The sequence below is a fragment of the Schistocerca cancellata genome, chromosome 3 (assembly GCF_023864275.1).
Source record: "Schistocerca cancellata isolate TAMUIC-IGC-003103 chromosome 3, iqSchCanc2.1, whole genome shotgun sequence".
Classification (NCBI taxonomy): domain Eukaryota; kingdom Metazoa; phylum Arthropoda; class Insecta; order Orthoptera; family Acrididae; genus Schistocerca; species Schistocerca cancellata.
The window spans coordinates 146,820,780-146,833,496 of record NC_064628.1 but is presented as its reverse complement, the minus strand read 5'-3'; the positions used below and the strand labels follow the sequence as shown (position 1 = coordinate 146,833,496).

At 41.9% G+C, this 12,717-nt stretch overlaps 1 protein-coding gene across 1 annotated transcript in view; it reads left to right on the top strand.

The window, feature by feature from the left end:
- Window positions 1–12,717, top strand: part of LOC126176166 (membrane-bound alkaline phosphatase-like) — a 167,067-nt gene that overhangs the window by 18,926 nt on the left and 135,424 nt on the right. Inside the window, exon 2 of the mRNA XM_049923308.1 lies at window positions 7,345–7,518. Coding sequence (XP_049779265.1) covers window positions 7,345–7,518 — 174 coding nt within the window. The remainder of the gene's footprint in view (window positions 1–7,344; window positions 7,519–12,717) is intronic.

Below are 12,717 nucleotides of genomic sequence, written 5' to 3'. Positions count from 1 at the left end.
CTGAAAGTTTTGTGTTTGTTTTGTATTTATGTTTTTATCATCTGATTGAGCCTGTGTGCTACATGTGTGTCATACCCATTGTGCCTAGCTATTTGTATGTTTGTACTCATTTCTTTTTCATATTTTCTCTTGTTGAGTGGGATCCTGTTTAATCTATGTAACATATGTCTTAGTGCTGCATATTGGTACACATATGTGGATGACATTATTTGACTGGTAGATGAGCCAAATGAAAAAAAAAGATGAACTCCACTCGGAAATCAACAAAGAACATGAAATTAACACATGAAAAATAGAAAGAAAATCAAATAAATTTTCATGACTTAACAATAAAAGAAGAAAAAGGCAAACATACATTTAACATCTTCAGAAAACCAACAGCCACAGACACATTAATACATTCTGCATTTAATGATACCCACAACCAGGAGCTTGCAGCACTAACACAGCACTCTTGAAAGCTGGCAACGACATTCAATCATTGGCAAGAACATCCGACAGTCGGCAACAAAAAAACACTGCATCAAAACAAGTGTTCAGATCCTAGTGCTGTGAAATGTGGAAAACCCCCAAATGGCAATTATAAGAAGAGAAAAGGTACCAAAAAAGGAACAGAAACACTATATGTAGAAAATCGCCCACGCAACTTTTAAGTAGAATTTGAAATATTACTATATCATAGCAAAAACCAGGCACCAGAACTGTTTATAACCTATAGGTACACTGCCTCAAAATGTGAATAAATAGTGAAAATATGTGTATATTCCACGCCACTGAAGATGCCTTGCAGAGAATAAAGACGAAACGCGTATGGCATGAAAATTGTGTTTCAATCAGTTCTAGTCAGACTGTCCGGAAAGTAAAAATTATCAATATGCCGTAATAACTCTCGTAATTTACCCATGGCAACGGAAAATTGGTACTGCTCGAAATTGTTGAATGTTAAAGTGCAGCGCAGTATCAAACAAGCCAAAGAAAACCTAGCCCAAGTGCAATGCAAGGCAACGCAACTATGCTACATACGTCATACTTTAAATTTAAGCAAATGTGTTCCGCTAAATGGAATGGGGTGAGACACCATTACAAAAACAAAATTGTATAAGGGGACAGTGAAAGAATACAAACTTACCAAATGACATAGAAGAGACTGGAATTTAAAAACTGTATTATGGAGCTCGTTTTTATCCAAAGTCTACTCTTAAAAAATTCACTTCGTTCATTCACTTCTTATAAAACAATGATAAACTTTTGTTATACTATATACTATGAACTCCTCATAAAAATACTAGTTTTCCATGTACTGCTTTAATGATATGCCAAAGGAGTGGTGAAGCTATAAATCTGAAGCCAAGCCCTAATTTTGTATAATCTCGTCTCGACAATCTAACTAACCGACTCAAATCAGAAAACAAAGTAATACTGGAAATTTGGCTTTCAGAAACTCTTTACAAATTACGTGCGATTAAGCCATGTAGAGACAACGTTACCTGAATATCTTCACATTTCTAAAATTAGTCTCTACAAAACCTTATTTCCTAAAATCAACGACGTCTACATTTGCATCTTTGTATGCTACTAGTCATTCGCAGACCACTCAGCACCGTGACCAACCGGCATTCTTCCACTAAATGCTCTCAAATCCTACAGGACGAAAGCCAAAGCTACTGACAACTAAAGACCACATTGCTTGTACTCAGATCCTCTGTGGCGTTACATATCGACTATTAAAGACTTCTTTCTGAAAAAGAATCCATTGCACAAATATTATGTGTGACTCATCGAATAAAAAGAGAACTGACATGACTCTCATCGAATACCAAAAATAATATACAAACCTTACATATTTGCGACATTTAGCTACACCACCAAGTTACTCCTCCACATAGTCGCCACTCTGACTTAGCTATTTATCGTAGCGTGATATCAACTTTCCGATACCCACTTCGTAGAAGGGAGCCGTCTGTGTTTTCCGCCGGTTCTCTGCGCTGGTCTGCTGCTCATTGTCTGTGCCAAAACGCTGCCACAAAGCCTGCGAGAGAGCAAAAAGATCAAAATCAGAAGGAGGCAAGTCCGAGCTGTATGGTCGGTCGTTAGATACCACCCGTCGAAAACGCTGCAGAAGCGTATTCGTTGCAGCTGCACTATGGGGCCGAGCATTGTCATGAAGTACAGTGCCAGTTGACGATTTTCCACTTCGCTTGTTCTCGACTGCCCTTCATAAACGATTTTCTCGAATCGTCTCATCCACTCGCTGAACGTGATAATCGGTTAGTCCTCGCTATCTTCCCCGACCACCTGCATCATGAATGTCCTGCTTCGAACTTCCTGCAACATTGCCACACTTCGTTCTCAGACATGACAGTTACGTTACGAAAGCAGCATGGAAATCAGGTGCAGCCCTTCAGCATGAAGAAACAGCATAAAAGCATGCACTTTACACTTGGTGGGAGACTATTTTTCTAGGCATCTTTATATGCTGACAGTGCACTCAGAATTGAAGAATGCGATGTGACGTAGTCGACAGGCATACGAGAGAGACTGTGGAATTGATTCTGCAAATATTCATCGAATTTTCTCTTTGATTTTAATTTCACGACCGACTGGAACTAGACAAAAAATAATACTCGTATTACAAACATCTTCTTGACTGTAGTGTCTGTAGTAATGCGCTACTACCACATGATTAATGCTTAAAAGAAATGTTGCTCCACATTCATGACTTCCAAGTCCTGTACTAGTTATCCCGGAAACCTCATTCTCAGTACTCTGTTCATCGCAGGAAATCGCTACGTGTGTAAAGGAGACGAAAGTACACTTCCATTCTCGATGGAGCTTACTATGGTGTACTGCGTCTCCAATCATGAACGAGGCATATACCGAGAAGCAGTAGATAGCATCTGAAGTCCCAGGAGCATGCCTGACCATTCTTGAATCCGCATTACAAAGATAGACTAAAACGAAAACGAATACATACGAGGACGCTTTCTGTTTGCCTGTCTACTGTAATTCTATTCTGAGACGTGTCGAAGCAATGTATACATCTAAATCTACATCTGCATCCATACTGCGCAAGCCACCCGACGGTGCATGGCGGAGGGTACCTTGAGTACCTCTGTCGGTTCTCCCTTCTATTCCAGTCTCGTATTGTTCGTGGAAAGAAAGATTGTCGGTATGCCTCCGTGTGGGCTCTAATCTCTCTGATTTTATCCTCATGGTCTCTTCGCAAGGTATACGTAGGAGGGAGCAGTATACTGCTTGACTCCTCGGCGAAGCTATGTTCTCGAAAACTTCAACAAAAGCCCGTACCGAGCTACTGAGCGTCTCTCCTGCAAAGTCGTCCACTAGAGTCTATCTATCATCTCTGAAACGCTTTCACGATGACTAAATGATCATGTAACGAAGCGCGCTGCTCTCCGTTGGATCTTCTCTATCCCTTCTATCAACCCTATCTGGTACGGACCCACACTACTGAGCAATATTCTAGCAGTGGGCGAACACGTGTACTGTAACCTACTTCCTTTGTTTTCGGATTGCATTTCCTTGGGATTCTTCCTATGAATCTCAGTCTGGCATCTGCTTCACCGAGGATCAACTTTATATGATCATTCCATTTTAAATCACTCCTAATGCCTACTCCGAGATAATTTATGAATTAACAGCTTCCATTTACTGACCTGCTATATTGTAGATAAATGATAAAGCATCTTTCTTTCTATGTATTCGCTGCACATTACACTTGTCTAAATTGAGATTCAATCGTCATTCCCTGCACCATGCGTCAATTCGTTGCAGATCCTCCCGCATTTCAGTACAATTTTCCATTGTTACAACCAACAGTAGTCTGCTAGTATGAAATAAGTCCATCGACTCTGATTCCTTCATTCCATAGTTGATGTTGGTGGAGCCGTTCACTATGCCTAGCACTCATTGCATCGCAGTTTTCCGGAAAAAAGTGTGAACGCGACTGTAGAAAGAGCATTTTTAGTGATATGTTGCATCCTAGGCGATGGCCCTTGCCCAACAAGTTGTTCAGCGGTGGCTCAGCATAATTTGCAGCTCTTCCGTAACACGAACAACCATGCACAATACTTCTAAAGACTAAATGAGCTAGTTTTTCATTCTGCAGCCGTGTTTGATGTGTTTTTTGGTGGCAGTATAGTTTAACGTCGATCTACCGGCGATCTGTGCTGGATACTCTTAGTAACTGGATCGCAGAGTTTCTCTTGGAGACCAATGTTTTCTTCTATAGTATTTTGTGTAGACAGCCCACTGTATATCCAAAAAAACTGCAATCATCTTGAGACCTGCTAAATTTTGTACTTATTCCTTCCAGAAGTACAGGTTATAACACTGCAACAGCATTTACGTAGCTTGTGCAATCAAATACCAAATTTGGTCTATTACGTACTATGCCCCAACAGAATAACTAGTCCTGTCACGGAAAAGCCACGTATAACACTCCTGTCTGCTACTACTATACCATAACCTCAAAGCCTAAGGCAGTTCGTATGAAAAAATTATTCTTATTCTAGTAATTATAGTATGAAGAAGCAGAGCAGTGTTACCCTCTGAGAGGAATTTTGTTAAATTCACCGCGTTGTATCTAACAGAAGTGGCTTATCGGAAGTGAAAGTCGGAATTACGTAATTATCCAAACAGTAACAAATAACGTTGTAACTAGCTACACTGTTTAAAGAATAATGAAAACTGTCGCCAGCCTAATTAGGCAAGAGAAAGATTAACGTTCTTGTCTAAGAAAGTAGGTATGAGTAACTTTAATGGACAAACACAACCTATACTTGGCCACACGCGAGTGCAATGAACTCTGACACATACATATGTTTACGGTAAGATTGAAGCTAACAGCTACAGCAGCACAAACTATTTGCAAAAATATAACAGATACCGAAACACACTATTACTTTCAGGGCTTGTTCAAACTGAATGGTCTTTATAACATTACTATTAACATTAACTGCAGAATCATTAATTGGACATAGGTTCAGTATTATTGTTCAAACATTTTCCTAGCTGACATGAAATTATAAATGTAGTTCACTGCAAAATTAAGAACTGGTCACAGGTTAAGTATCTCTCAACTAAATACTATTCTGTTTAGAATGAAAGTTAAATGGAATTCACTAACAGGTTACTTCTCACTGTCTTTTGAATAAAGAAATTATTGTTTTCATAAATAGTGGTAAAGGATATCCTGTGGATTTTATTACACTATTAATATGCACTTTCAATACCCAAAAGAAACAAGTGCTTATCAAGCATGAGTATATAACTTTCCATAAATGCAGTTCACGACTTTTACTACAGTGAGACACAATGTTGACAAATTTACAAGAAAGTGATTCACCTTTTAAAATGTACTACAGGTAGCACTATGATCATTAACCAAGCAACACTTTGTAAGCCTCAGTTTTAAGAGCTTTTAATCTTTAAAAGAAACTGCAAATTGTCTTTACTACCACAGTCTTCTACTTTCAAGTAATGATTAAATAGGGGACTATTAAACTCCACAAAACTTTAATTAGACTGTTTCCATCCCTGGGAGGCTTTCACAAGACTACATTTACTACATCCCACAATTTCACTAAATCCACAGTAAATCTGAACACCCCCTTCTTACCAAAGATCAAACAACATTATTTAATGTCTGAGACTTTAATTTTTTTCCACAAACTAGGACACTCGGTAATCATAGTTTGAATGGAGAGGAACCTGAGAGGTGTTGTGATAGGGAAAAAATCAAGGTAGTTACATGAATTCAGTTATAAGTTACCTTATATTTGAGCACACTAACACATCCAATAAGCTGATCCTTCACTGTACATTATTATAGTATTCCGTTACAGTGATTGCGCAATGTGGTGGCAACTGCATGTTGGTAGGTGGATTTGCAGGCAGAATTGCTGGACTCTGTCTCTTCTTGGTGGCGATGATGGATACCAATTCCAGAATCGTTCCAGCTATTTATCCATCCATCCGAGGCATTGGAAAGTGGCAGGAAAAGCCTCTCTCGGAACCAGCACAATATACAACTTTTACATGGCAGCGCACAGTTTGGTAGCTCGTCCCCGACTGACTCTTGGTTCCACCTTTTCTACCTAGGCCAATGACAATTTGCGCGCTACACCGTTCCGTTCCCGAGGGGAATCGTTATACCTTTTACATACAAACTAACTAAGAACCCTAAGTGGAGGTCAGCAGTTTACATACCATCAACTAAACATATCAAACAAAACATATTATTTGCACATATAGGTAGTCCTAAACAAAATTATTTAAACAAATTTCAAATATATTCAGTAAGTTTTGTCTCCCTCCAATTGAGACATAGAATTTATATGACAGATATACTACATTGCAGAGAATCAAACCATGACATCAAAGTTTTTACAAAGAAAGGAGTATACAGTTTTGTGTTATTGATTCAATCTAACAACATTTACAGAAGCTCAACGATGTAACATTAAATAAAACAAAAGGCAAAATAAATCAGTAGAGCACTAGAGTTATGGTGTTACAAGGTTGGTATATATTGCCTTGATGTGGATAGCATGGCCCACAGGAAATTAATGCATACAACTCCCATTATGCAGCGTGGCAACGCAGCTTTTGAACTAAGCTTTAATTTGTCTATGAACAGCCCCAAGTTCTCTGGTCCCTGCACCACTTTCAAAGCTGTCATCAAACCATACATGTCACAGCAGGAATTTATATCATTCCTCTTTTTAAAATATCGAAGGAGATCTCACTACTGCGCCTTGCACATTGACATATTAGCAAGTAGTTGTAGAAGATTCGTACTATCAGCCTAAAACCTCTTTTGTTAGGTCTAGGTCACTCAGATCATTTTCATTGGGATCACTTGAAATTATTTTTACTCTGATTTTTCTTCACCGACTTCTGCCTCCAGATTATCCCTTGCTAGATAGGACTGGGCAGATAACTGACCCGATATCGCGGTATCCACGTTCAACTTCTTGTTCCTCGATAGACGTTAGTGAATAGCGGGTACCACCCTGTAATAGCAGTAATACAAATATCTTACTATGTATATTCCCTCCAAATCCTAGGGATGGCTCGTTCAACGTTCAGTTTACCGATAACTATAAATTTTCAAAGCAGGAATAGTAGCAAACATGAGGCACCGACGGTTTGCCATTGTTTTGATGAGAAATTGTTTGATCACGACAAACCGTGGACTGTTGATTTTACGTCTGTATTTGGTATCACTCTAGATCGACCCCATACTTCAGTGATGTCAAGCATACATAACACCAAACAGTTACGGTACAGAATGTAGTGCTGCACCTGTGTGTCCCGTTGCAGACGTACTGCGTGGACTCCCAGGTGGCGGACAGCGCGTGCAGCGCCACCGCGCTGCTGTGTGGGGTGAAGGGCCGCGTCGGCACGCTGGCGATGGCGCCGTCCGTGCGCCGCGGCGACTGCAGGGCGCAGGGCAACGCCACGCTGCACCTCTCCTCCCTGCTGCGGTGGGCGCAGGTAGCACGCCATGCGTCTCTGACGCCTCGCCACTTTCTACATCTACATCTACATCCATACTGCGCAAGCCACCCTTCTATTCCAGTCTCGTATTGTTCGTGGAAAGAAGGATTGTCGGTATGCTTCTGTGTGGGCTCTAATCTCTCTGATTTTATCCTCATGGTCTGTTCGCGAGATATACGTAGGAGGGAGCAATATACTGCTTGACTCCTCGGTGAAGGTACAGGGTGTTTCAAAAATGACCGGTATATTTGAAACGGCAATACAAACTAAACGATCAGCGATAGAAATACACCGTTTGTTGAAATATGCTTGGGACAACAGTAAATTTTCAGGCGGACAAACTTTCGAAATTACAGTAGTTACAATTTTCAACAACAGATGGCACTGCAAGTGATGTGAACGATATAGAAGACAACGCAGTCTGTGGGTGCGCCATTCTGTACGTCGTCTTTCTGCTGTAAGCGTGTGCTGTTCACAACGTGCAAGTGTGCTGTAGACAACATGGTTTATTCCTTAGAACAGAGGATTTTTCTGGTGTTGGAATTCCACCGCCTAGAACACAGTGTTGTTGCAACAAGACGAATTTTTCAACGGAGGTTTAATGTAACCAAAGGACCGAAAAGCAATACAATAAAGGATCTGTTTGAAAAATTTCAACGGACTGGGAACGTGACGGATGAACGTGCTGGAAAGGTAGGGCGACCGCATACGGCAACCACAGAGGGCAACGCGCAGCTAGTGCAGCAGGTGATCCAACAGCGGCCTGGGGTTTCCGTTCGCCGTGTTGCAGCTGCGGTCCCAATGACGCCAACGTCCACGTATCGTCTCATGCGCCAGAGTTTACACCTCTATCCATACAAAATTCAAACGCGGCAACCCCTCAGCGCCGCTACCATTGCTGCACGAGAGACATTCGCTAACGATATAGTGCACAGGATTGATGACGGCGATATGCATGTGGGCAGCATTTGGTTTACTGACGAAGCTTATTTTTACCTGGACGGCTTCGTCAATAAACAGAACTGGCGCATATGGGGAACCGAAAAGCCCCATGTTGCAGTCCCATCGTCCCTGCATCCTCAAAAAGTACTGGTCTGGGCCGTCATTTCTTCCAAAGGAATCATTGGCCCATTTTCCAGATCCGAAACGATTACTGCATCACGCTATCTGGACATTCTTCGTGAATTTGTGGCGGTACAAACTGCCTTAGACGACACTGCGAACACCTCGTGGTTTATGCAAGATGGTGCCCGGCCACATCGCACGGCCGACGTCTTTAATTTCCTGAATGAATATTTCGATGATCGTGTGATTGCTTTGGGCTATCCGAAACATACAGGAGGCGGCGTGGATTGGCCTCCCTATTCGCCAGACATGAACCCCTGTGACTTCTTTCTGTGGGAACACTTGAAAGACCAGGTGTACCGCCAGAATCCAGAAACAATTGAACAGCTGAAGCAGTACATCTCATCTGCATGTGAAGCCATTCCGCCAGACACGTTGTCAAAGGTTTCGGGTAATTTCATTCAGAGACTACGCCATATTATTGCTACGCATGGTGGATATGTGGAAAATATCGTACTATAGAGTTTCCCAGACCGCAGCGCCATCTGTTGTTGAAAATTGTAACTACTGTAATTTCGAAAGTTTGTCTGCCTGAAAATGTACTGTTGTCCCAAGCATATTGCAACAAACGGTGTATTTCTATCGCTGCTCGTTTAGTTTTTATTGCCGTTTCAAATATACCGGTCATTTTTGAAACACCCTGTATGTTCTCGAAACTTCAACAAAAGCCCGTACCGAGCTACTGAGCGTCTCTCCTGCAGAGTATTCCACTGGAGTTTATCTATCATCTCCGTAACACTTTCGCGATTACTAAATGATCCTGTAACGAAGCGCGCTGCTCTCCGTTGGATTTTCTCTATCTCTGCTATCAACCCTACCTAGTACGGATCCCACACTGCTGAGCAGTATTCAAGCTGTCGGCGAACAAGCGTAGTGTAACCTACTTCCTTTTTTTTCGAATTGCATCTCCTTAGGATTCTTCCAATGAATCTCAGTCTGGCATCTGCTTTACCGACGATCGACTTTATATGATCATTCCATTTTAAATCACTCCTAATGCGTACTCCCAGATAATTTATGGAATTAACGGTTTCCAGTTGCTGACCTGCTATTTTGTAGCTAAATGATAATGGATCTATCTTTCTATGTATTCGCAGCACATTACACTTGTCTACATTAAGATTCAATTGCCATTCCCTCCACCATGCGTCAATTCGTTGCAGATCCTCCTGCACTTCAGTACAATCTTCCATCGTTACCACCTCTCGATATACCACAGCATCATCCGCAAAAAGCCTCAGTGAACTTCCGATGTCATCCACAAGGTCATTTATGTATATTGTGAATAGCAACGGTCCTACGACACTCCCCTGCGGCACACCTGAAATCACTCTTACTTCGAAAGACTTTTCTCCATTGAGAATGACATGCTGCGTTCTGTTATCTAGGAACTCTTCAATCCAATCACACAATTGGTCTGACAGTCCATATGCTCTTACTTTGTTCATTAAACGACTGTGGGGAACTGTATCGAACGCCTTGAGGAAGACAAGAAACACGGCATCTACCTGTGAACCCGTGTCTATGGCCCTCTGAGTCTCGTGGACGAATAACGCGAGCTGGGTTTCACACGACCTTTTCGAAACCCATGCTGATTCCTATAGAGTAGATTTCTAGTCTCCATAAAACTCATTATACTCGAACATAATACGTGTTCCAAAATTCTACAACTGATCGGCGTTAGAGATATAGGTCTATAGTTTTGCACATCTGTTCGACGTCCCTTCTTGAAAACGGGGATGACCTGTGCCTTTTTCCAATCCTTTGGAACGCTACGCTCTTCTAGAGACCTACGGTACACCGCTGCAAGAAGGGGGGCAAGTTCCTTCGCGTACTCTGTGTAAAATCGAACTGGTATACCACTTTACGCTACCGTAGCTCAAAACTATTACAACTGCTTTCCTGCAGTTGTCATTCCCTAGGCGATAAAGCGAGACCAAGTATGTCTGACTGTAGACTGTCATCCGAACACCGCTGATGAAAGCCTTTGGACTTTCAACTGAGTTGCAGCGTTGAGACACAGACGTGTCTCCTTATGCGCCGCGCTGCCACCAGGCTTCCTGTACTAAGCACTCTGGTGTATAATGCGTTCCCTCTGGGACCAATAAACCCTTCTAACCTCAAACATTTGTGCTGAACCGGTATTCGAACCCGGATTTCCTGCTTATCGCGAGCGGTCGCCTTACCATTTGGTTATACGTGCAAGATTCATGGCCACATCCAAACTGAAATACGTCGTCAACCATGCGTCTATAGCCCGTACTCGTACATCCATTATGTATATTCCCGTACAGTGGAGATATTTGAATTGAAAGTCTCTTGTTCAGTGTCGGTGGGTAAATATGATATAGCAGTGCCTGTGTTGTTCAGAAATAAAATGCAATGTTCCTTCGGACATGATTGGGTGTCCAAAGAAACACCGCATTTATCTGCCGACAGCCGGTAAGCGACTTTCAATTAAAATGTCTCCCCTGTACGGCAATGTACGTAATGGATGTATGAGTGCAGGTTGCAGACACATGGCTGACGACATATGGAAGTTGGATCTGGCCATGAGTCGTCCACGGGTAACCCAAATGGTAAAGCGACCGCTAGCGATAAGAGGGAAATCCGTGTTAGAGTCCCGGTTCGGGACAATTTTTCATTGTCGTCATCCCATTCGACAGCTGATGGTTGTCCTTGTTCGCAATTGCAAATACATCTATTATGTAATATGAGACAAGTGTTCCACAGCCCAGATTAAAAGGGTGTTCCAAGAATTGAATGGTGTAAGAAATCAGGAAGAAGATGATAGAAATAGTTCAGTTTTCTGACACTCCATTCCTCTGGACGTTTGTCAGACATCAGCAAAAACATCCTGTGAGTGCGTTAGCGTCATTAGATAAATGACAGGCCTTAGGAGTGGGCCCTAATTCTATGACAGAGCACATCGGTTTTTAGCTGTACACAATATGTTTACTTTCAGAATTATTGTCAAAGAAGTACACGAATTTACATAGATTATGACATGGCAATTTCAGGACAGTTGTCAAATTAATGCATTACATCCTGTATAGCAGAAATAATACTGTACACAACAATATCAGATTTAAGTACAAGGTTCTCTACAAGATTTTTCTTTCTTATGCACCGTGAAGTTGGCCAGTATTACGAGAAATCATCCGATTCCGGTTCTAAGTTCGGTACTATTTAGGATGACAACCAAATCTATGGAGCATGGTTAGTTTTTGTGACAAGATGAGCAAAAGATTACCCAAGGCTCCTCGAGTTCACAGTGGACGCAACCTGGTGAACCAAAAATTTTACACCTCTACCAGCGGCATTTAAATTTTAGCTGCGATGTGCTGTCGGCTGCATGACTGCTCTCGTCCTCTGGAAATCCTATAAAGAGCTAATCAGAATCATTACTGATTTTATCAACTGAGACTGTCCTATGTTTCTCTTTAGGCGAGAAAACATGCACTCATCCCTAGTCTGGAAAATATGGTGACATATACGTGCATAGATGGTGCAGTGTGTATACTTCCATGCCCTCTCAGTTCTCACAAGAACGATTAACTACGAGGCTGTTTCGTTGCTCTACTATCGGAGATAAACGACTCTTACGCTAATTTCTAGCTGAATGTCAGCCAAAATGAACGCAATGTTCACACAAAATTCCTCTTTTGGTGTCGTACAGAGCGAGATGCGCCCTTTTCTACACTTGACGCTGGTTCAGAGGAGAGTCCCTGAAGTTTTCAGTCTCGTGTCTTTCTTAGCAAACAGTCCCCCACCTGTGTCCTATAGTGCTCCACGTCACGGCTTTTTCAGACCAATGGGAGCGTTCCTTTCATCTTGTGGAAACTACCGTTGCCAATCGCAAAGGGCCTACCTTCAACTTGCATCGACATATCACCCCTTTCTACTCCTTCTGAGTTTATTTCAGCCAATCGGACATTTTGTGCCCGCTCCTGACGCCTAAAAGTTACATGTATACATCACGAGCATACCATGGGCATTTCACATGATCAACTGTGTCGCTGATCTGTTTGTATCCATCTGGAAATTCCCAAACGCAGTTTTATAAATAAT